This window comes from Falco biarmicus, chromosome 3 (genome assembly GCF_023638135.1).
Source record: "Falco biarmicus isolate bFalBia1 chromosome 3, bFalBia1.pri, whole genome shotgun sequence".
In the NCBI taxonomy this organism is placed as follows: domain Eukaryota; kingdom Metazoa; phylum Chordata; class Aves; order Falconiformes; family Falconidae; genus Falco; species Falco biarmicus.
In genome coordinates this window covers 108,219,152-108,242,884 of record NC_079290.1, presented here as the reverse complement: position 1 = coordinate 108,242,884, position 23,733 = coordinate 108,219,152, and the positions used below count along the sequence as shown (strand labels likewise).

General features: G+C 45.3%; 1 protein-coding gene across 1 annotated transcript; it reads right to left on the bottom strand.

Annotated features, from left to right (window-relative positions):
- Positions 1-1,395: 1,395 nt before the first annotated feature.
- Positions 1,396-21,860, bottom strand: MXRA8 (matrix remodeling associated 8). Its single transcript, XM_056333184.1, has 10 exons — positions 21,570-21,860; positions 14,026-14,046; positions 13,280-13,588; positions 12,609-12,710; positions 10,966-11,424; positions 6,639-6,797; positions 5,534-5,564; positions 4,476-4,552; positions 2,663-2,740; positions 1,396-1,779 (listed from the first exon to the last, which is right to left on the bottom strand). The coding sequence occupies exons 1-10, from the start codon at positions 21,616-21,618 to the stop codon at positions 1,754-1,756; spliced, it is 1,311 nt and encodes a 436-aa protein (XP_056189159.1). The 5' UTR covers positions 21,619-21,860; the 3' UTR covers positions 1,396-1,753.
- Between the last annotated feature and the right edge of the window lie 1,873 nt (positions 21,861-23,733).

The window sequence follows — 23,733 nt, the reverse complement described above, 5'->3', positions numbered from 1 at the left end:
GCTAAAACAACAGCCAAGGCACGTACCATACCAGGCAGCAGGTCACATTCCCAACTGTTCAGCTGGTAGACTGAGATGCTTTCCTTGGACCACAGCTACTTCAGCACCTGCAAAGACCTCAGAATTCTCCATCCCCAGAAAGAAATCCACACTGAGATACCAGTTGCAAGCAGAGCACTACTTCAAGACTGAAACCACACCATCACCCTCACGGTAGTTCCACACAAGGTCCTCTTCACACTTCCACCACCCACAGCATCCTGGAGACCCTAACCCAGTTCCACCCAGTCACCAAGCCCACGTGCAATCCCTCCCTCTGCCATCCTCTTCAGACCACCAAAGAGGAGGCTGGGAACCCTTGGCCATCTCCACCCTTACACAGGAACACAAGCCACTGCCATCACAATCACAACAGCAGGAAAGACCTTTGCTTCTGTGCCCCAAAGACAATGGGTGTACTTGGTTTGGGAATGGTGCCACAGAATATCCTGAGCAGTCAGAGAGGCTGTGTGGAACTGTTGACATTCTCCAGCTTTCCTGATTCTTTAACTTGCTTGGATTACAACACTGAGTTACTGACTTCCAATTTTTTGACATCCCCACCTGACATACTATTAATATGTAGAACGTTCCTTCAGCCCAAAGCCCCATTATCTCAGGTATCCCTGAGCTCCTGCAAAAAAAAATCCACAAGAATGGACTCATCTCCCTCCTAAACTCCCCTTCTGAGACCCTGGCCCATGAAAATTCCTAACAGGCCATTTAGTGGAGCGTGTTCTTACTCTCGGTCCTCATGGTCTGCTCATGAGAAGCTACTCCTTTCAACAATCTGTCTACCTGTGCTGTAATCATACCTTGGTTCTGAAGTGCACACAAGCTCTGTGTGACCTGGATCCACCCAAGGACTGCAGGAGAATCACCTTCCAGATTCCACACAGGAGTTTAGCCCTCTCCATAATAATTCTGGTTCTGATCTAACTGAGACTGGTATGAGAGCACTGTAACTCCATCAGCTTCAGCTGAAAGTGTCTGCTCATGCCAAATTTGATTTGGTCTGCACTGAAACACAAACAGATCAACAAACAAGCTTAGAATGAGAAACACAGAGTTAGGCTTCCAGAGCTCTTTGGAGCTGATCCCAACCCTACCCTTGGTCATTTGGATGCCTCCCTTTCCCCTGTAAAATGAGGATATTGACATTTCCCGATTCACCAAATGAGGTATTTACATTGTCATTTGTGAAGGGGCGTACTCTTTGTACTTCACCTGGAATACGTAAAGTGCTATGTGACACTGATCTATGCCAGCCTATGAGACATCACAATCAGGCTTTACTGTTGTTTTTCTGATGAATACACTATATGGAAAAATGCCTGATATAACGATGGCTCAAGATTAGTGATGCAAGTTGGTTTATTTAAAGCAGTAACATCAAAGCAAAAGGTCTGCTGATTCAGCTCATAAAAATCATTGATGCATAAACCCAACAATAATACCAAGAAAGAGAAGAAAAATGGAGGATGAGGAGAACAGAAGAAGAAAAGGCAACCCAAACCCATCATAAGTGTGCACAAGACAGACTAACTCGTTCAAGAAGCATTTGCCAATACCCTTGTGCTTAGTGGGGAGAAAGTCTATGTGGAAAAAAAATCTATGGTAACTGGAGGGACACGATATTAAGAAAAGGCATCTCTCTTCCATTTATTTATCTTTGATTGACGCTTCTGGTCCAGCCAGCAGCTTGGGAATGTCTTCATTTACAATATTCCTTCCTGAAATCTGCAAGCAAATTGAAATGGAGGTCAGTACCTGAAGAAAGATTTCAAACCATCCAAAGCAGCGCATTGTAATATGGACTTAGCTACACAGTGACAAGCATTTGCTATCAACCATGTCCCAAACATCCCCCCTATAAAGCCCACAGTGAGAGGTACTGTGTATAAATTATTGCACAGATCATCTCTGCAGAACGTAGGCAAAAATATCATGAGAACTCCATCAAGAACAGCAGGTTTAAGGCAACTCACAGACTCTCCAGACCAGTCCCTTCTTGATGTCATTTCAGTCACATTTATTATACTGTAAATTCGTATGAAAGGAGTCATGGAACCTAACAACTTCTCACAAACACTGCTTGACATAAGTGTGACTCTACAAACTGAGGCATAATACTCTGGATTAATACTGGGTAATAGAAAGGAGATTCAGCCACTAGGGAGGGAGAGTTGCTTGCTTTTCTTGGATGAAGTAAGTGACTACCCGTTACCTATAAATTAATTCAACTCAAAACACTCTCTTCTGCACAGTGTTTTCTTCTCAAACACCATGCCAGGACATTTTTGAGATACATCTCCCTTTGAGGTTACAGCACAGAATGCACTATCCCAGCCCTGCGAGGCATTCTTTTCCAATAAAGAAGAATTCTATTTGTGCCATGCCAAAAGTTTTTAAAAGCCTAATCACTACTTGCATCTTGTGGCTCCATGATGAAAGGATAGGAAGGGAGCTAGCTTCTCATTCCTGCAGTCATTTGTCATGATGTTTATCATTCCTCATTTGGCTGTGGCTTGGTCAGCTCACTGCTAAACTGTGCTCTTCCCTCCTCCCTCCTTCAACCCATCAGAAGGCTCCTACCAATTAGGGTGAAGCAAGTCATTATTACCTTTGTCTAAATCAATGTTCTTTGCTGGGAAGCTTCTGGCTTGCTCAGCCTTCTCCTTCAGGATGTTGTTTTTGTAATCTGTGGAAGGGAGGAGTGTAATTCAGACAGGCATTAGAACATGAAAAGACAGCAAAGCTTTACAGGCAAGGCGGACGTGATCGGTCCTTCCCTGAAGTACTCTAGGCCTGGCATCTCCAGATCTCTAGGAGCAACTCACGTTGTTACTCAGCCGCTCAGCAGGAAAAGGAAAGCTGCTATGACTTCACTTTTGCCCCTGGCACTAACCAGTTCTGCATACTTCAGCCTCCTGCTTCTCACAGGCACCACAGATTCTTCCAGCATGTAACAGAAAGTTCTGGATTATCTATGTGAAGCTCACCTGAAGGTGACTGATGCAGTTATTCCAAGAATTTGCTCACAGGGGAGCTCTCCTGAGGCACACAGAGAATTTGTACTTGCTGCTGTCCCGGTTTACAACCCACCCTCTGCAATTCCTTTGTCTTTACTTCAGATTTTGTATCCGCCTCTTGTTTACTGGGGCCCTTTACTGGGGCAATGCTGCAGCTTGGGACCTAAAGTTCATCAGCCTTAAAGGTTGTACCTTTACTGGGGGTGGGCAGAGGGGAAAACAGAGGGACAGCCTCGGTTGTTCCCTGGTTTATCAACATGCTCACTGACATAGGGCAAATTGCAGCAGGTACAAACTGCATCATGGCAACTCTTTAGGAATCAGGGCAGTGCTGACAAGAGGATCAACTCTGCTTTACAGACAATCCACTCCAAGTCCAAACAAGAAGACACCCCTGATCAATTGCTGACACAATAAATTTAAGGCTGCACCTTCAAGCCCTAATAAGAAGCAGCATCTATCTTCAGGAGCGCTGTGAGTCCCCCAAGTCAGTCCTACATATTCCAGCAAAAACACTTTCACAGATCACCAGTGAGATTAGCTTCCTTCTCCACTTTTCATTATGTTTCATGTTACCATGAGTTCCAGGGGGGGTTGTATTTTCTATCTTTTGTATTCTAAGACCTTTGTTGCAAATTTTCTTCCTACCACATTCCCCAAGTTTATTTGTCCTAATCGCTACCACAGATCTTCAGAGAAGGCCCAACTGGTCACGAAGTGATTTGACATCCAGGGAGGATGAAATTGTACAAATTTAAACCAAACTGGCTTCAGCAGAAGGCTAACCTAACCCATGACATCTCTTTATCCCCACTGCAGTCAGCTACAGTTCATCCCCACTTTCAAGAGTGATGATGAGGTCAGTAGCTAGTACTGAAGACTGTTGATCTAATTTTTTTTCTCCAGAGCACTCGCTTTGAGCTATTTTTTATTTACTGTAGAATGATGATATTCACATTGACAAATGCCTTTAGTTTCTTGGACAGGAGATTCTAGAGACCTGCCTTGCTGATCCTCTTCCCTACACAAACTGCTTCAGTTTGAGGAATCCTCTTCCCTAGACACTGTCTTAATCTCATTCTACAATGTTTTGCACTCACTCAAATTTGGCTTTCAGGTGCATGTCAGACAACCCCAAAAAGTGCAGGTGAAACAAAAGAAGCTGTGCCTCGTTACTGACCAGCCTCACCCATCAGCTTCTGGTTAAACTCAAAAGTCAGGCCTGCCCTCTCCAGCTGCAGTGTCCCTGCTTGCACTGACTTATAGGTTGATGAGATTCTCAAAGCTGCCATTTAAAATCAGGAGGTTAAGTCACTTCAAAATGGCATCTAAACGCCATTAGAAAATCCTCGGTTACGACGGGTTTTGACCTGGTTTGGAGAAGGGTTGCTAGCTGATGCATACCCAGCCTGATGTCTTCACTTTTGTACTGAGTCAGATCTGTTGTGTCGACTGTAAATTCTTTAAGATTTACATCCTTCCTGAAAAAAGAATAACAGCAAAAAATGGTATTGTCACATCTTTTAGTAACTGGTTCTTTTCACCCTTTTTCACAATTGCTTTTCTAATGCTACTTTACAGAATTTAATTTACAGTCTTTATTTGCCACGTAACTGGAGAAAAGTTGAAAAAATCCATAGATTTCATTCTCTATTAAATACTGGTGATTTTCACATCAACCCTTAGAGATTTTTTTTCCAGTTTCTACAAGGCTTCCCTGGAGAAAGCATGCCAGTTAGGTAAGAGCACTGGCAGCCACTGTACATGGGTACTTTTCCTGTCTTTGCCCCTAAGATATCAAACAGATTTCAGAAGGTCTTACTGCTTACTAGTGATTCTGGTTGTCCTCTCTCTGATTAGCTTTTCTATTAATACCTTGAGATCTCTGGCTAGCTGGCTCTTTTGTCCCCTTGTGTTTGTCCAGACCTTCGAACAATGGGGAGCCAACCTGCACTGGAACTTCCCCATCTCTTCCAGTTTAATAATATATAATAACAGATAAAGGAACCCAGCTACACAACCTTGGCCCCATCTCACAGTAGGGTTTATGTTAGGTCTTTACCCCTTTACTACTAACTCCTAATGACATCTCACAGAAACATCATCCGTGAATCAGTTCCCAAAGTATCACAAGAGGAAATGCAATTGCCAAATCAGCCCTACAAACCGTTCCCTCCTTCGGTACTTCAGCAGCATGGAAGTTGCTCCCCGATATGCAATCATTATGCAAGTGTGTATTCCTGGAAAAATTACACTAATAATGACTAGAGCGTAAAACTGCAAAATAATTGGTGGAAAGCAATGAATAAACTCTATCAAGCAGCCTATGCTGTACATGTCTGTACTCGTACTAACCAGATCCTCAGCTGTTCTAGGCTCTTAATGACAGCTGAGGGTTGAGGCCTATAAAATCACTTTTATGCATTCTCATCCTAGATAATAGACACTGGAATTATACTTACTCTCCGTATTTCTTCACATTGTATTCATAACCTAAACAGGGAGAAGAAACAGAATAAGCAGTCACATCCAGTCCAACCCACCCTCCCCAGGGAACAGTGATAACAGTAACACCTGGTACTTAATCACACTGCTCTTTATTTGTGACCCTTACGATGTTCACCTTCACAAGCCCTCCAACACACAACAACTCAGGTGTGTTCCACTGCCACAGGGAGCTTCCCTCTCCTTTACTCACCAGCTTTCTAGTGGTCTTCCCAGATCTATGCATGACCAGCCAGGAGAAACCGTAGCCATCGCTGTATTTAATTTCTTTCCACCTCCCATTTATTACAAAAATATCAACCACGCCTGTCATCTCTCATGTTCTGGTGCTGCACTGGCCCATCCCCAACTCGTTGCTTAGGCCTGCATCCATCACATGCTACAGATACTGGTTTTCATCAGCCGCCCACGTGCCTGGTACCTAACTACACTCCTGCCTCACCCCACCCTGCAAGAAGTGATGATTTTCTGTCTGTCCCCTCTGTGACTGCAGAGTAACTCCACTTAATAACATTTTGTGTTATTGCTGATCCCCTGACACACAAATAAGGATGAATGTGGTCCTGCAAAAACACACCAGAAGGCAGACATTCCCTGGTATTCGCTTTTGGTGTGGCATCCAGAACTATTTGTGTGGAAGTCACCAAAAGATCTCAGTGTCCATTTACCTAATAATACATGGAGAGTCACTCAGCGCAGGGAGTCCAGCAAGGAGTTTAGACATCTTAGTTCCTAAGGGATGCATGAGGGCCTTCTGCTCTAAATAAATGCCACTTGTAAAGAGCAACTATCCAACAGTTCTGATTTTCTTCTCCCTTACAGCACAGCAACTCAGCAAATCATGGCCTGGAAATTTTTACACCACACTATTGAATCTCCCTTGGCATCAGCACCTGCAAAGACTCCCCACTGTTTGCTGGTTTTCCTGAAGAGGATAGCTGCCTTCAGCATTGTGCACTGCAGTATCTATTTCTATACACAGATATAGTATCTATTTCTATATCTACATCTCTGCTGTCATGAGATATAAGCACCACAGGGCTGGTCTTGTCCAGCACTTACCTCTCTGCCGACGCTTGCGGGTGACGAGGATAACAATGATGAGGAGGACAATGAAGAGCAGCAGAGTGGCCAGGATGTAGCCCAGCTGCTGGAAGAAGTGCATCCGACTCTCAGGGATGATGACATTTATTACGTTGTGGCCCCTGACAACATTTGGATCTGATAGCAAAGGAAAACAGGGTGATAATTGTAATTGGCATCCAAAGCAAAGCATGTTCAGTGAGAAACTCCTCTGAACTGCAGGAAGTAAAGGGCAAACAGCTGCCCAATTTACAACATACTGCACCTTTGTCAGATGGAAGATGCCTGCAGTCTTAACAAGACCATTACACTTCCCAGGAGCATGAATTATTAACAGTGACTGCTGCACAGCCCTTTCCTGCTGCCCGGCTATCAGTGCGTTCTCATTTACTGCAGAGGGCAAGGCCAGAAGAAGCCACGCTAGAGAGCCCCAGGTCTTTCTGCAGGGTAACACAGCCCTCCTCTGGAGCCCTTACAACACACACACCACGGTGCTTTGGCTCCAGACAGCTGAAGTATGAAGCAGCCCCTCCCTGCCAAGGGTTATAATTTACAGAGTGGGAGGAACTTTCAATGCCAAAGAATGAGTTTCCTTTGAAATAAAATAAAAATCGATAAAATAAATAAAATAAAAACCCACAAAGAAAAGCCAAGATTCCATTCCATTCCATTTGTGGGTGCAGCAGCATTTCAGTTCCATAGCACAGGGAAGGGTAACTCAAAACTTTTACGTGGAACGTTTCTGTAGATCTCAAATAAATAGGTCAATGTTTTACACATATAGAGAGGAAGCGACTTCTCTGCTTGCAATAGTCAGTGGAATGGCCAAACCCTGCCCAGGCACAGACAGCAAACCCATAAAACACACTGTGCTGGGAGAGGCTTTTTTCTTCAAAACAGACTGAAAGGGACACCCCCTCCCCCTGCCAGGGAACATCCACAGAGCACCCAGCAAGACCCACCATTCTCTTGGGAGTTTAACCCCGTAAATTAGCCAGAGGGAATAAGGGGGGAAATACCCCAAAAGCCACAGTGCCATTGAACAGATACATTCTAATGTGAGAAATGCTGACATTTTTGGAACCGCTGGCGTAGTGACTGGTTCCAGTTTGACAGGCAGTTTGTTTCCAGCATTTAAAAACACCAACCCGCCAAGAATAAAGTCAAGCAAAACGATAGTGAATTGAAATAAGCACTTCAAAACCAGGGATGATCATTTGCTAATGCTAACAACAGTCCTAGAAAATGGAGAGGTTTTTAGCACAGGCTCTGTTCTGGTAGCCCAGCCTGCCACTCCAGCAACATTCCGCTTCCCACTGGCCTTGCTAGATGCCCTGTGCTTGCTGGCTGTAGTGCTGAAACCCAGCATGTGTTTTTCACCACTGCTAAGCTAAAAAATACCAAACCAAAAAAACCACTTGCAAAGCTGCAAACAGTATACGTGACGGTTCTACTTTAACGGATCTCTGGATGGTGAAAGGCTTCTTCAGCAGCTGCCGTAATGAGATGGTAGCCGCTGGACCAGCTGTTGAGCTAGAAGTCAGCAAACATAAATGCATTCTATTCCTGGCTTTTTGCTTTCCCACAATACTGCAAGATAGGGCAGGAGCCGAGTTAAACTTTAGTCAACATTGGAGAGGTCACTGTAACAACAAACTCACTAACTTTGGGCCTCGTGGCTTAATCAAGTAATACTAAAGATACTTGTCGTATTAATCTTTTGACAAAGCATTACTGCTGGACTTCGAAGTGCATCCCCAGGCAGGCAGTGGAATAGATCCCATCTTGTAACTGGGGAAACAGGCGCAGAGTAACAGTTGACTCAGTGCACCCAGCAGATGAACTGTCAGCGCCTAGCACAGTATCACACCAAGGTAACACAGACCCTTCTCCTCATCCTAGCGTTGTGTCAGGATTTAAGCTGAGGTGACGAAGGTTTTATTCTGCCACCAAGATCTGAGCTTTCGGTACATCTCGACACAGCATGCCCATCTGCCTCCAGTTCACTCACGTGATCTGGTTTAACTACTGGGAAACAAGCTCTAATGGTGGGAGGGGAAAAAAAAAAAAAGAACAGCGGCGCCTTTACATTCCTTCACTGAAGTGTCACGGGTCAGATTCTTCTGCTGGGAAAAAGGGAGAGCTCTCCACCAGGAAAGCTCCCAAATGCTGGCTACCACGGCCCGTTTTCTTTTCAAGGCTAGCAAAGGACTGAGAATAGTTTAGCAATAAGCACAAGATGCCATTCTTCAATCACTTGCTCCAAAGCAAGCACGCAGTAAAAATGCACTGAATTATTAGACATACGCTGTATTTATACTGCTGAGACCGAGAGCGGAATTGAGCTTATGCTTATATTCAAAACAGGATGAAATTTCCTGTCTGGAAATGGCTCCGGGCCTTGGAGCTCTGCCAGAAACTATAGCTGCTTGCTGAAAAAGCTGATTGTTTTGCTTTTATTATCTCCTGACGTTTTATTTTTCTGTTATATCTTCAGAATGAGTTCTACACAGTTTTTCACGGAATGGGGCAGCATCTCTGCCTCTCCTGCTATACACAGCTAGGGTGCCTGCATCCCAGCAGGATCCTCAGCAGGGGTGGGTTTGAAAAAGCCCCTCCAGATGTCTCCGTTTCTATCACATTCCCATCGACTCAGCACATTTTTGTGCATGGTGCTTTTGGACCAGCTGAGCGTTCACTGCCCATAAGGGACAAAGCTCTTCCAAGGCTGTTCTTTTTGACAGTGGAAATGACTTTTCTCAGGAAGGGAAGTTCCTCCAGCACTGAGGGCACTACTGCCGAGCTAAGACAGCCCTGGCGGGTTAAATTAATTTGTAGGTTCTGCCCAACTTCTGAGCAGGTAGGTAACTATTCAGTGACAAGCGGGACAACAGGTAGGAAAAAGAGGAAGAAATTCCTGGGTGGGCAACTCTGAAAATGCACAAAGCTCTGAAAACTCTGCACCATGTGAGCTGGATAGGGCTCAAGGGCAGCAAAAGGGCTGCAGGCAGGGAGACTGGTCTTTGTGTGTCCTGGCCTCCACGGCGGCTCAGCCCCAACAGCCACCGCTCTTCAGTACTGCCTCCGTCTTCTGGACACCAACCTTAGTCCCAGGGGAAAGGTTTAGGTTTCTGTGACTTGAAAAAGCGAATTGCTAGGGAAGAATAGACCTATTTAAAAATGTATGAAGCACGTCAAAATTCTGTATTAAGCAGCCAATAAATATCAAGCCACAATGAGTATTTCAGAATGTTGACACAGAACTAACCCCCCAAAAATTAAAAAAATATCAAACTTGGGATTTTTATTTTATTTTTCTGCCTGAACTAAGCCTGATGGTTCTGAGTTTGGACAGGCTGTCAGACGATAGCTCACTGCGGTGGAAAATGTGAAAATTGGTTTAAGAGAAAAAAAGAAAAGCTGAAGGGTGGAGGAAAATTCCTAGTGCTTGATTCCGCGCAGTCTGGCATCTTGCACAGCCTAAACCTCCCTGCAAAAGGGAGAGAAACACTTAACAATCTACCGCTGAGAACAGTGGCACATCTTAACAGCAAAGGCAGAGCAGAATCGACCCCAGCCCCACACCTTCTCCTGTTCCATAAAAGCAAAGAGGAAAGGGAGCCTGTTAGAAAAACAGCTTGTTTGCCTTAGGGCATGTCAGCATTGCAGAGCAGAGCAGGCTGCAGAATTGCCCTGGAGCACAGAAAACACAAGCTGGACACGTCATCACTACAGCCCTGCAAGCAGGGTAATTAACCCTGATGAGTGGGATGCTTCCACTTTTCGTGCAGCAGAGCATTAAGGCAGCTCTGCAGGATCCTCACTCCTATTGCTAGGGACGCAGCTCCAGGTACACCAGTGTAATGTGCAATGGAAACAGCTCAGAAACAAGCCCATATGCTACAGCCATGTACTAGCAGCAAGGGAGGCAAGACCTGATCTAGTCTTCTAACCCGAAGGGCAGGAATAGCCCCTGGCTCAAATGTGAGAACATAGAGGAGACCTCAGTGCTGCTCCAAATGGCACCTCTCGCTCCAGTGGTGTCCATGGGACTCCTGCAGGGCACAACTCTGCCTTGACCACGCTGCCTCCTCAGGGCACTGCGTGATCCCCGCAGAGCACTGCGGAGGGAGAGGAAAGGCAAGGACATTTTGGCACTTGGAACGAAGGCCTCCTGAGGTGATGACGGGGAGTAACATGTCATATTCCTGTCCCATGACTTACTGAGCTCTTTAGAGCTCAAAGGTGCAGCTGTAGATACTTATCTCTTCCTCAGTCAGGAGAGCCACTTCCAGAGGCCACTTACCTATGGCTGGGGCAATGTTGTGAGTTGTGAGGTTCACCACCTTCTTCTCTCTCACCGGCTCTGTCACAAAGACTTGGTAGATCCTGCGCTCATGCAGGCCACAGTAGTGATGGTGCAGGTGGCAGGAGTAAGTGCCTTCATCTGCACTTTCCAGCTCTGAAATCCGCAGGGAAAAGTCACCCAGGGCAAAGGCTGTGTCAGTGATGTTCATCTTCTGACGAATGAAGAGAGGTCCATAAGAACGGCGCTCACCAGAGGCGTACAGATCAATGAGGCGGTCGGCCCGGTCATGAGGAACGCCTGGGGGCTGCCTGTCCCAGTGGACCACTTGTTGTTCCTCCTCACTGTGCCGTTCAGTCCAGATGTGGTTACGGTTCACACAGGGGAGCATCACTGTGCTGCCTTCTAGGGCAACAATCACAGGCTTCTCCCCATCCCAGTACTCGTTTGCATCCTCAGCTGTGGAAACAACACAAGTTGTGCAACCCTGGTATGTGCACCTTTACACACTTGTCCTATTCTTAAGGATGCCCAGGCACACCTAAGATTGCTCTCAGATCCTGCAATCCTATAACACATCCCCTCCAAAGATATTGAAGTGTCACAGGGGCAGCGTGTCCTGCTTACACTTAGTTCAGCAGTTAATAAAGAAACGCAGCTTTATCTTCTACATCCCAGGTCAGCGCATTAAGCAAGACCACTTTCTTCCCCTTATAACTGAGAGTTAATCTCTTGCTTCAGAAAGCAGGAAGTATACTCTTTCTACAGACTAAGAATGGAACGAGAATAACAGATTTCATCTTCAATATGCTGTATCCCAATTCTCCAGGCAGGAAATACTTTTCTACCCACAAATGCCCTAATTACTGGAGGAGTTCAAGCAGCACTGTTTTGTATTTTGTTCTTGAAAAGGATGAACAGAAGAACCAAAACACAGATGAGCAGATGGGGGTTCACAGGCCTGCCTGGGTGTTTATTGCATACAAGCTATGAGAACAGCAGCAGGAGATGCTCTTCTCTACCACCCCACTGGCCCTTCAACAACTTCCCAGCACTATCAGCCCCAGTACCTTCACTTGTGCATTATACAAAGGTCAGTTTAAATGAACGGTAGCAATGGATGTGTGCCATGGGTGGCACATGCTGCAGTTGCCAACAGCCCTCAGAACCTTGCTTTCAGAGCTGGAGTTAAGGTGTAGTAACTTGAGGAGGCTTTTAAACTACAGGCTTTCGCAGGTAAGCTCACCAACCGATGTACAGGGCAGATCTTTGCAGGTAACCTGACTGATGATGGAATGCTACTAGGGATGTTCTACAGCTGGAGCACTAACAGGATAGTTAGCTAACTGGGCTGCCCAGAGCAAACATTTAACTTAACATGGAATACAATTTCTGAAACTCAGGGAATCTGACAGCAAACAGCACAGTGAGCACCACTCTCTCCTGATGCTTTCCAAGCCGCCTACAGGATCTGTGCCCTGAACGTGGAATTGAGACAGCACAGGCAAAACGCTGCATCCACACTGCTCTTCTCTGACACTAGCAGCACGCAAGGCCTACCGTGATCAGCTCACAAGCCCCACTGTGAATTCAACAAAGTCCTGGCAGAAAGGAAAGGAACCCAAGCTGTCCACCACACCTACCTTTCTTGGTGATAGCTAGTTGGATTTTCACAGTTTCATACAAGTGGCAGTAGTGATGGTGAAGATTACAAGAATATGTGCCTTCATCACTCTCTGCAACATCTAGTACAACAGGGAAGAGAAAGGAAGTTGAATGTTTTATATTCAGGCAATAACTACTCTTGTCTTTTATACAGCTTCCCAAATGCTTGTACAGATGCAAAAGGGCCTTTCTATAACTTAGTTCTAACCCATCCATATCACCAAGGTGGGCTAAACAGAGAAAAATCATCTCACCTCATGTAACAATTTGTTCAGTCTATTTGCTCTTGTGTGGAATGTATTTGTATTAACAGACGGAAAAAGAAAGCTGATTTAAGTTTAGCCAAGAGTGGGCACAGGAAGGATGGCAATCTTGGGTTTAGAGTTCAGGAACTGAAATACAGTCAAAGGTCCACAAGAAGCCCAAGGCAATGAGTTGTTACCGCTTCTCTTTTAAAATGGGACTGTTTTGAAGGGAAATAAAACACTATTGCCAGTGCTTCAGAGAAACTCATTAAACTGATATATATGTATTTATTTATAGAAAACGCTCCGTAAAATAGCCATTTTTACTGAAAAACAGAAAGCCAGTTTAGTCACGAACCCTCTGTTCTGCGGACAGCATAGGGAGAAAAGATGCTGTTTAGTACCTTTGATCACCAAGGAGAAGTTGCCATCTGTAAACGCATTCTGGGGCATGAATATCCTCCCTTGGTTGTAGGAGCTGTATACACGCTGATCTCCAGCTGAGTACATGTCACAGAGCCTCTCCATCTTGTTATCTCCATAATAGTTGCTGTACACATCCCAGTGGACTACACGCTGGCGGTCATTCAGGCGATCCTGGGTCCACACCATGCGGTAACTCTTGCAGGGCAGAACAGCCTGTGACCCTAACGTAGCACTGATGTTTAACACTGACACTACAACACTGTCTGGGTTTGAGGCATCAGCTGGGACTGCAAGCCAGGAGCAAAGAACAAAAACAGAGTTACCAGATTAATGGGATGTGAAAAAGACACCAGGGTAGTACTCAGACCTGTTCTAGAATCTCTGCACACCTTCCACCCAAAAGAAAGTAATCTTCAGGACAAACAGAAAGCTTTCTCGTAGAGAAATTATCAATAGAAAGCCACTTAAAAACACTGATTTCATTCCCTGAAAGCAATGTCTACGATGTCTGTTATCAGGATTGTAAATGTGACCTGCCCTACCTACCCTTCCTAATCCTAACCCCCAGTTTAATCAACATTTAGATAGACACTGGTTCGAGGGATGCACGGTTCATGCCTATGGAAGTTAGCAATGAAATCCCCACTGCATGGCGTGGAATCAGGGTCCCTCTCATTTCTTCTCATGATCACAAAAACAGGCAGATTACAAAGACGTCACTCACCTGAATATAAATAAACAGAACCTGTCAAAGCAGAAAAAGAAAAAAAAGGATGTTACTGACAACAAAAGAAAGAAAAAAACTACAAATACAGTCATAGTCAGCAGCCATCTGTTATTATTCCATCTATTCCTCCTTTCTCTGTTAATACACTTACTTAACACATGTATTGTGGTTAAGGCCAGAGGCTCAGACCTTGATTGGTCTGTACACTTAACAGCAAAAGGCAGTGCCCGACACAACAAACTTAAGCTTAAGAGCAATGTGGGATACGCTTAGTCTGCAACTGAATTTCATACAGCCCATGTCTCTATTTCACACCATCTATAGCCACCCAGTTTCTTCCACCATGCTATTCAAACATCACACCAAAGGTATCTGTCCACACAGCACCCACCAAAACTGTGTGAAAGGCCTTTTTTACCCAAGAGGAAACCCTTAAACAAATGTTGTGTAAGACAAACTCAAGAACCCAAGGAGGCAGAAGCAGGCAGGGGGGAGGCACTGGTATTATCTTAGGATCTGATATTAGTCCTGCAAAAAAACCAAGGCATCAGCAGAAACAGTATGGCAAGAACAGTTCATAGAATCATAGAGTTTGAGTTGGAAAAGACCTTGAAAGACCCTCTGGTCTACGCCTCCTGCAACAAGCAGCGACATCTTCAACTAGATCAGGCTGCTCAGAGCCCCGTCCAGCCTGGCCTTGAACGTTCCCAGGGATGGGGCATCCACCACCTCTCTGGGCAACCTGTGCCAGTGTTTCACCACCCTCATCGGAAAAAAAAATTCTTCCTTATATCTAGTCTGAATCTATCTTACTGTAGTTGAAAACCATTACCCCTTATCCTGTCACAACAGGCCCTAAAGTCTGTCCCCATCTTTCTTATAAACCCCCTTTAAGTACGGAAAGGCTGTGATAAGGTCTCCCCAGAGCCCGCTCTTCTCCAGGCTGAAGAACCCCAGCTCTCAGCCTGTCCTCATAGGAGAGGGGCTCCGGCCCTCGGATCATTTCTGTGGCCTCCTCTGGACCCCCTCCAACAGGTCCGTGTCTTCCCTGTGCTGAGGACTCCAGAGCTGGACACAGTACTGCAGGTGAGGTCTCACCAGAGCAGAGTGGAGGGCTACTACCCAGATGTGACCAGTTAAAACCACGTTCCTTTTTGTGTTGTTTAACCGTTGTGAAATGAATGTGAGTTTCATTTCCACCTCTTTCGCAGCAGACACCCACATCTCAGTCAACTTTCTCTGCTAAGGCACCTATCCTGAATGGACTTGGAGACAGAGCTGACATCAGCTCATTTGCCTGGGGTTAGAGTTGCCCAGGTAGAGGGAAGCAGATCCACACTGCTGATGCACTAGACTGAGGGTCAAAAGATAACTTTCATCTCCAAGACTCCAAACCAAACTCCTATAAAACTGGGAATTCTGGAATTCTGCAGTATGCTGAGTCTACCTGTCAAATGAGGAGTGGTGTGACCTGGCTGTTTCACTCCACACTCCTGACACGCACTATTGTCAGCGCTCTGCTGGGCAAACACATCTTGGCTTGGGAGCATGAGTCTCTCCTGCTCAGATTCCTGGTCTGCCCAGTGAACACTGTAATGCTCTGGCTACAACGGCAACCCCCTCCAACTCACATGGCTCAGATCTTCAGATCTATGCAGGAAGAACTTTGCAAGAAATGAACTAATGCCTTTGTTTCTGCATTTCTCTGGTCCAGTCCCTCCTGCTTTTTGTGTAGGAGGGGTCTAGGAGGTCTCCTGGCATCATGCTTCGAGAGCACGATTCAGATTCCCAACACAACAACATCATTCATCTCTCTAACCAGTCAAGCTCAAGTGGGATCCAGCAAGATCACTGGATGTTTTGTCCCGCTAATGTCGTAAGCACAACGTCCTCCAGACAAAGGCTGTATTTTTTAATTTTTTTTTTCAGTGCTGGAATTTATGCATTTCAAAAGAGAATAAATTAACTCCAGGCTGGGGCTATTTTAACCACACATCCAGTGCATGGGTTGAGAATAAACTCAGTTTCCTTTCCTTTTCCTATCACGAAACACAGGGCAGTGACACCAGAGAACAAAAATGAGCAGCACTGGCTCTTGAACTGCCAGTTCAAAGACACTCCAAATATAAGTTATTTTTTATACATTTATAATCTCAGCATCACAAAGAAAAAAAAAAATCTTGGGCAAAATCTGTACTGCTCTGGATATAAGAAAGAAACATACACAAGACATAATTCCATCATTTGATGATCTCTCCTAATAGGTTGCAGAAAATATAAGCTGCCAGCCTGTTTCTCTGGAAGCCAGGACTTAGATTTGGCTTAGAACAACAAAGGAATTACGCAAAGCTATTTTACAGCACCAAATCAGCCTTCTCCAGGAGCAATTGCTCTCACTTGCTACAGGACAAGCAGCTCTCAACACAACAGCATCCACTTGTATCAGGGTGACAAGGCAATGCCCGTGTGTCTGAACTGGTGGCATTTGCCCTGTGGCAAAGGAACCACGCAATATCCCAACAGGAACAGTGCCTTTCATGCGAGGGAGTGGTAGCTACGAGCTGGCTGGCTGCACAGCCAGTGCTTCCAGAGTCGTGCGTTACCGCTTATTAACCAATTGATTTGGTGCTACAGAAACATCCTCTCCTGGCTCAGGGCGAGGAATGCATTTACTTTGCTCCTTTCCTCTTGCAAGTTAATGTGAAAACCATTGAGCCCTAATGCAGCATCATAAACCTAACAACTGACAAAAGATCCACCTAAGCCTTCCAATATCCTCTGCTCAGCAGCCTGCTGCAGCCCTAAACTAAGAGCAGCACTAACCCCTGGGTTTGTATCTTTTAGGGGCCCTACTGGCATGGTGAGGACCACCCAGGTCCTGTCTCTCCATCCCACCCATGGGGGCCTTTTCCCAGGCTAGCCTGCTGGAGCTGTCAGGCACTCGCACTTCTCCAGCACGCTTCCAAACACAACTCTCTGTAAAACAAGTGGTAACGTTGTCCATAATGTAACAGCTTTTTAGATAAGAAAAGCTTATGTCTTGTAGGTTTTGACAGCTTCTTTTTCCCTCCACTGTTAAAGCTTCAGCTAGCAGCTCCGTAAGAAGCAGGGCAGGAGCACTCTCGCTTACTCAACAGTTACACTCCAGGGTCTGTCTAGGTGTGCCCCTCTGTGACCAGGAGATGTTGCTTCCTGTTGGGAAAAGGGAAAACTCTGGTGCTGCCTTGCCTGCATTTCACTATACTGCTGGTTTGACTTGCCAAGTATTGCCACGCAAAGCTGAACATCCAAGGGTGACAGTGACATTATGCACTAGAACAAAACCCATCCAAGATGAAGGCACAGCTAAGTGTTGTGTTGGAGTTCAGCACAGAGACCAGACATGGAAGAGAAAGGGTTTTTCATGGCATGTCTGTGCACACTTAAATCCACACACACAGATTCTGGGCAGAGGCTTTGGGTCTGAAGCCTGCCCTAGGGTATCATTCACAGTCTCAAGGTGGTAGGTGCAAATATCCAAAAGACAGTGGCGTAGCAGCCAGTAAGCAAAGTTCTAGGAGGGAAAGAAAAGACAAGTCTTTACCAGAGACACAGGAACTCCACAAGACAAAGAAGCAAGAACTGACTGTTCTGATTCCCCAGCAATGCCGGAAATCTGTGCACGTACATCAGGTCATGGGCAAGACTCAAACTTATTTGACATAGCTGTAAATGAGATCACTTAGAAATCTAAGGAATCTGGAATGTCTCTGATCTCTTGTATGCCTGGAGAAAATGGAATTTAAACCAACGGACTTTCAATAACCTGAACACAATGCAGTAGTTAAAGAAGGAATAAGCCTTTTTCTCTTTTCAATCTCCTCCCTCTGCTATGTGAGACAAGAACAGCAAACAAGGCATGTCCCCCAGCCATGCCTTTTAAAGTTACTGTTTGTGTAATACGGTAGCTACTGAACAAAGAGAGAGAGATACCCATAACCCAGCAAAGTTGACAGCTTTGAAGTACAGGACTGGGGTAAACGGGAAGCAGTTATTTTGGTGAGTCACACTTCCCAGACCTGCAGCTGTAAAAATTAATAAGCATTTATGCACCCAGTGAAAGCTCAGACTTACAGCATCACAGGGCTCCAGGACCTGGAGCTTCAAAAGCACCAAATACCTTAGTACTTGTCATTGCAGAACCCACTGTAGCTTTCCTTTTAAAATTTCAAATTCCACGTCACAGATGATCACTTTGTCCTCTCTGTGTGATGAACCCACACAAAACCAACAAAAAGACATCTATATGCTGTTCCTTGACACGTTCTGTGCAGACTCAGCATGCTTCTCTGCAGGATCCCAGAGGAATTCTGCTGGTCTCACATTATAGGAAGAGGAAAGCAGCCTGCAAAAGCGCTTCCTAATCCCTTGTAAAAAGCGGAGCCAGCTCTCACTTCTTGAATCCCATCCACTTTTCAAGTGAAGAATTAAGCCACAGGACTGTAGGCAAACTAGAAGTAAAAGCCTCAGGCTCTGAAGGACATCTTACACACTCAGACCTCTCTAGGCAGTGTCCCTGGAGTAGTTCAGACAGAAAGCTTGTCCCTTGAGTCTTGCCTGAACAATACCACGACTTTTTTCCTCTTGGAGACAGCTGCTGGCAGAGGGTCTGCTTCACAGGTAGATGCATATGCTAACGAAACCACTAAGTTCCTCGCTCATACTGGAGGAATGAAATACAGAGCAGAAAAGGAAACTGCAAACACCGTTAAGTGGTAACCTGAGTGCCAAGTGGCATATACGCTCCATGGGACATGACAACACCAGCTCTACCTGCAGTGTTTCTGCTGAACTCAGCAAGAGCCTTGCCACTGATGTCAGCAGAGCGAGGATGAGCTGCCTGGAACAGTGCCTCACGAGGCAATAAGCATCACCAAAGTCCAGATTGTAGCAGCGGGCAGGAAAGATAACAAACAAGTCACCGGAGAAATGAGTGTCATAACCCACCAGGTGTGTGGGTTGAAACAACAGCCTGTGAGGCTGACACCCCGCTTGCCTAAGCAAGCTTAGCTCATTACTCCTTTGCACACCTTCTCCAGTATCTCCTGCTCTGTCTCAGCTTCTTCTTTCTTTTGAAAAAGGAAGCGACACCACCTTTACATTTGGGGCACAGCAGGATGGTCTAGTCCTAGAGAAAGGACACGGTCTTCATGAAATCTGTGTGTGTCAGATTCCTTATTTCTCCCACAAATCCCACTGTCCATGCAGGGGATTTAACGGTCTCTGTAGACCTGTTACACAGTTACTGCACTAACAGCAGCCTGTGCTACCAAGCTGTTTCCAAACGCTTCTGGGGAATGGCACTGGCTCCATCCGGACTCTTTAGGGAGCTGACCCAGCGTCGAAGAGGTAACACCAAGGTGACAGCTACACAGATGAGCTCAGCTCTCTTCTGGTAGGCATTTTTTTTAAAACCCGCTGACCAGAAACCAGAAGTAACACGTGGGCCCATCCTGAAGAGGCGAAGGAGGGAGGTGGTGAGCAATACAGTTCCACCTAGACATCTCCCATTCACCACCTGTGCTGGCGGGCCCAGGACCGCAGGACTAAGCTTTCCAGTAAAACAAAGCCTCCCTTACAAAGCCAACTGATTGTCAAGCCAGGCTTTGAAGTAGGCTTTTATCCAAATTTCTATGTTTGTTTATTTTTAAAGGCTTCCTGGGACAATTTTCTCAACAGCAGAGTCTCCTGCTTTCAAAAAGGATGTCAGGCCTGGAGAAGCCTTAACTACTCATCTAGTCCCAACAATTCCAACACCTCACTGCAGGTAGGAACATGCCCATCAATCGGCAAAAAGCAAGAATGTGCTGCCTTGGCAGAAAGAAAAAAATTCTTCTGTCGGTACAAGAACGCAATCGCCACCTTGGCCACTGCACAATCAGGATCCCTCATAGATCTGCCCTAACTTTCTCGCAGACAGTTCCGATACCAGCTCAGCTTTAGGAACCCTTCTCTGCTTTGTGTGATTCGTGTTGGCTCCAGGCCCACAGAACAGTTTGTAGAGCCATTCCAAACACAGCGCTGTTCCTCCCTGCAAGACATTAACACTTGAGGGTGTGGTTCCTCTCCAGAAGAGATCATCTCAATAAGCATGGAACAGCACCGATTCCCTCCCTTCTTCCCTTCCAGTCTTCACTCATTATGTTATAACCTGACTGGTGTGGGGATAGCAGAACTCAAACATCAGGGCTGCCTGGCATACGGACAGTTCTGTCTCAAAAATACACCTGAAAAATTCCGTCAGAGGTCATCCATCCTCAGGTGGGATACTGGTGCCTCTGCACGGCTCCAGCGCTGCCCTACAGCAACCCAACCTGCTATTCCTGCCCTGGGTGCTCCCCAAGCTCTGCCAACACACTAAACCACACCGAGGACTAGCTGGACTGGTTGGGGCTTCTGAAATACAGTTTGTGGCCTCTCCTCCTTCTCCAGGCTTAACCCACCCCACACACTGCTTTCTGAGCCACTGTAACCCTTCCGTCCCTATGACTGATCCCACGTTGCCAATTCCTAAACCTTGCCTCCAGGCATTGCAAAACGAGGGGTGATGTAGTGACATGGGAATTAGATTAATTAGGGAGCAAACTAAGAACCCTTCAGCTTGCCCCATCTACATACTGAGGAGTTGTGGAGGCTCAGGTACAGCCTTTCATTACCAGGGCTGTGAAGAGCAGAGGGGTCATCAGTCCCCAAAAAGTCTGTGCTCCTCACCTCCCGCTGTCAGCACCCTGAATGCAGTCTCTCCCCACTGTTCTTAGAGCTGTAATTGGTCCTTTGCTCACAGGTGCCTTCCTTAGAGCCCAAAGTGTTGCAAAAGTGGATTTGCTGGGATTTTTGCAATTAATCCTCGAATCTTCTCCAGCCATCCAAGCCTTACTGGGGTTTGTTTAGCTTGGGGCAAGGCTCTCAGGACCCTGAATTGCTTTCAGCTCTTACAGAAAACTCTGTGATTAAGGAAAAGGTACAACCCATTCTGTTATCATAAGCTCATCAGACTCGTCCTCATCACTTTCTTGCACCTTACCCAAAAGTGATTTCCTATGTCTCTGTCTTTACACTGACAGGAAAAAATAAACAATAACAGCACTTTAATTTTTTCCTCCACCCTGAACACACACACACACACACACACAGCTGTTCCTGCCTCTTCAAAAGTATAAAATAACCTCAGATTATGTAAATCTAACTATGCAAGCTTTACTGTACTTACATTCAAGCTTACTGTTTTTGAATTTGCTGATCAAGGTAACTGACAGGAAAAAACAGATTTAACAAACATGCTGAATGGAGTACCGCTTAAACAACCTCAAACATTTCTCCAGTCTCTCCTCCTTCCTCTCCAAAAAGCGTAAGAAATCCATGATTCCCGCCCCTCACAAACAAAAACACAGCTAACTTCAGAATCTGCACAAAATCTTATAAAGATAACAGTTCAAAATCTTCTAGCTAACCTCTGCAGTTGAAATAAAAAAAAGTACCACACCGATCAGCTAGGAGCTTACTTTGCTGAAGCAAAATCTGCCACAGAAGGAGTTTTGCTAGTTGCTTCATTTCTTCAGCTTCTCCGTGTTTTCGTCTCTCTTGAAAAACAAGGCGAAGACTTTTTTTAGTATTTTTTTTGTAACTGGAAAACACTATGACCTCATCAATTTACACCCAGAAAGCTGCAGACAGCAGCTCATATTCTGCAGAATTACTCCACCTACAACTTCCAATTCCCCACCTCCCCACTCTGCTCTCCCCCTACATTCACACTCCACCTCCTTCCTTTCCCTAACACTTTCTGCACAATCACTACAGACACCCACTCTCCTCTTTCCCCTCCCTCTGGGACCTTCTGATCTGCCCCTGACTTTGATGTTAAAGTTTTATCGGGTGAAGCTGGTCCCGTACAGCTCTGGGCTCACGAAACAATCTTCCTCCCTCCCCCTAGGGATGGAACTAATTTTCCTTGTGCTTTACTTGATCCAGCTGTTCCTTCCTTTGTTTGACACTCATCCAGCTGTCTGCTTGAGACTGGATTTATTCTGTTGCCTTCAGTGGTTTTTTGATCTTTGGTCTCCTCATATGGTTTTGCTTCAAGTTCAAGTCTCCAAAGACAACCTAGAAAACAATATTTACTCTGTCCTGTGATTTGTAAGCAACGGCTTAATAGCAGCTATCTTAGAAAAAGGATAATAATGATAAAGACTGAAAATGCGGGAGCTTAGGGCAGTGCAAGCACAAGAGCCTAGAATGCAACTAAGAGCCCCAGAATACTGCAACGCGGGGAACAGGTTTCCCTATCACAGAGGCCAGAACACGGAAAGCTGGGTCAGATTTAGAACTTGAGCTTTCAGCCCTTCACACAAGAACTGAAATAGGCTAATAGTTGCTTGACTGGTAGCAAGACAAACAGCTGACACATTGCAGTAATCTTAACCGCAGAAGAACTGATACAGTGCTGCTCCTCTCCTTTCTGTACTGGTAAGATAATACAGCCCTGCTAGCAGTGCCAAGACACAGCAACAGTATCAAGCAATGACTGAGTCTTTGCTCAAGGGAAAGACTGTTAAATTACATTAACCCCTTCCTAAAGCCCTTACTGATGTATTTAACTGTGTTTCTATAACCCACTGAACTGTGTCCCACAAGGATCAGGAGTATTAACACAGTCAGTTACTGAAAACAATCGGTGACAAACAGCAGAGAATGAAGCAGTAAATTCTGAAACTCCAAACATTGCTTCACAAAAGAAAATCTACGCACACCCTTTCTGTGTACACGTGCTCAGACCAGTTAAAAGTTCTGAGCACCTAAGTTCGCATCTACAGACCAGATACAGTCGCTTTTTTCAGTTTAGGGGATTACTTCTTTAGATCCTGTAGGGCGTTCAGAGGGGACAGACTCCTTAAACTGGCAGGGCCAACCAGGCATGGAATGAAATTGTGCCCTCATGTTTAAACAGCTGAAACTTTGCCAGCCTCACCTGAAAAGGGCAGCAGCCTTCACAGGTAGTGGGCACAGCTTTACCAGGCTGCTGGCAGAACCATTTAGAACAGGTTCTAAACTCATTTAGTCTCCTCTGCTGACTCTGTAAGTGGTAAGACATTTCTCTTCCACATCAATCCAAGTCTGAGTTCTGAAAAAAGCAATTCATGTCCAGTGGAAAAATTGTATTTTATTTTCAAGCAGGACGAGATGGAAAAAGACAGTGGGTCAGAGTATTCAACGCCCTGTTCCATAAAGCATCTTCGGATCCAGGTATGAAAGGTATAAATGTTGCTTTAGACCTGGAATATGGCTCCATCTGAATCTGGCCTTGTGCAGGCCTAACAACCTAATCTCTGTAGGTGACTGAATTAGCCAGGAGTCTTTTAATACAAGAATTGCAGGAGAATTACATGAGTATAAAGTCAGGAAATAGTGTAGCTGCCGCTACTATACATTAAAAAAAAAAAAAAAAACCAAAAAAAACCACTGGTAAAGCTTTCTGTTTGCTTGCATTCTGTTGTTAGATGATGGTTCTTTAACATTAACAGTGTTTAGTGGATTTAAAAATCAGTCAGATTAGGCATCAAGTGGAAAATGTTGGGGAAAGGGAATTAAAACTTGTTCTTAAGCATCCATCTATAGAACAGAGCTAAATATATGTGAGACTCTCATAAGACAGCTTAAAAATACAAG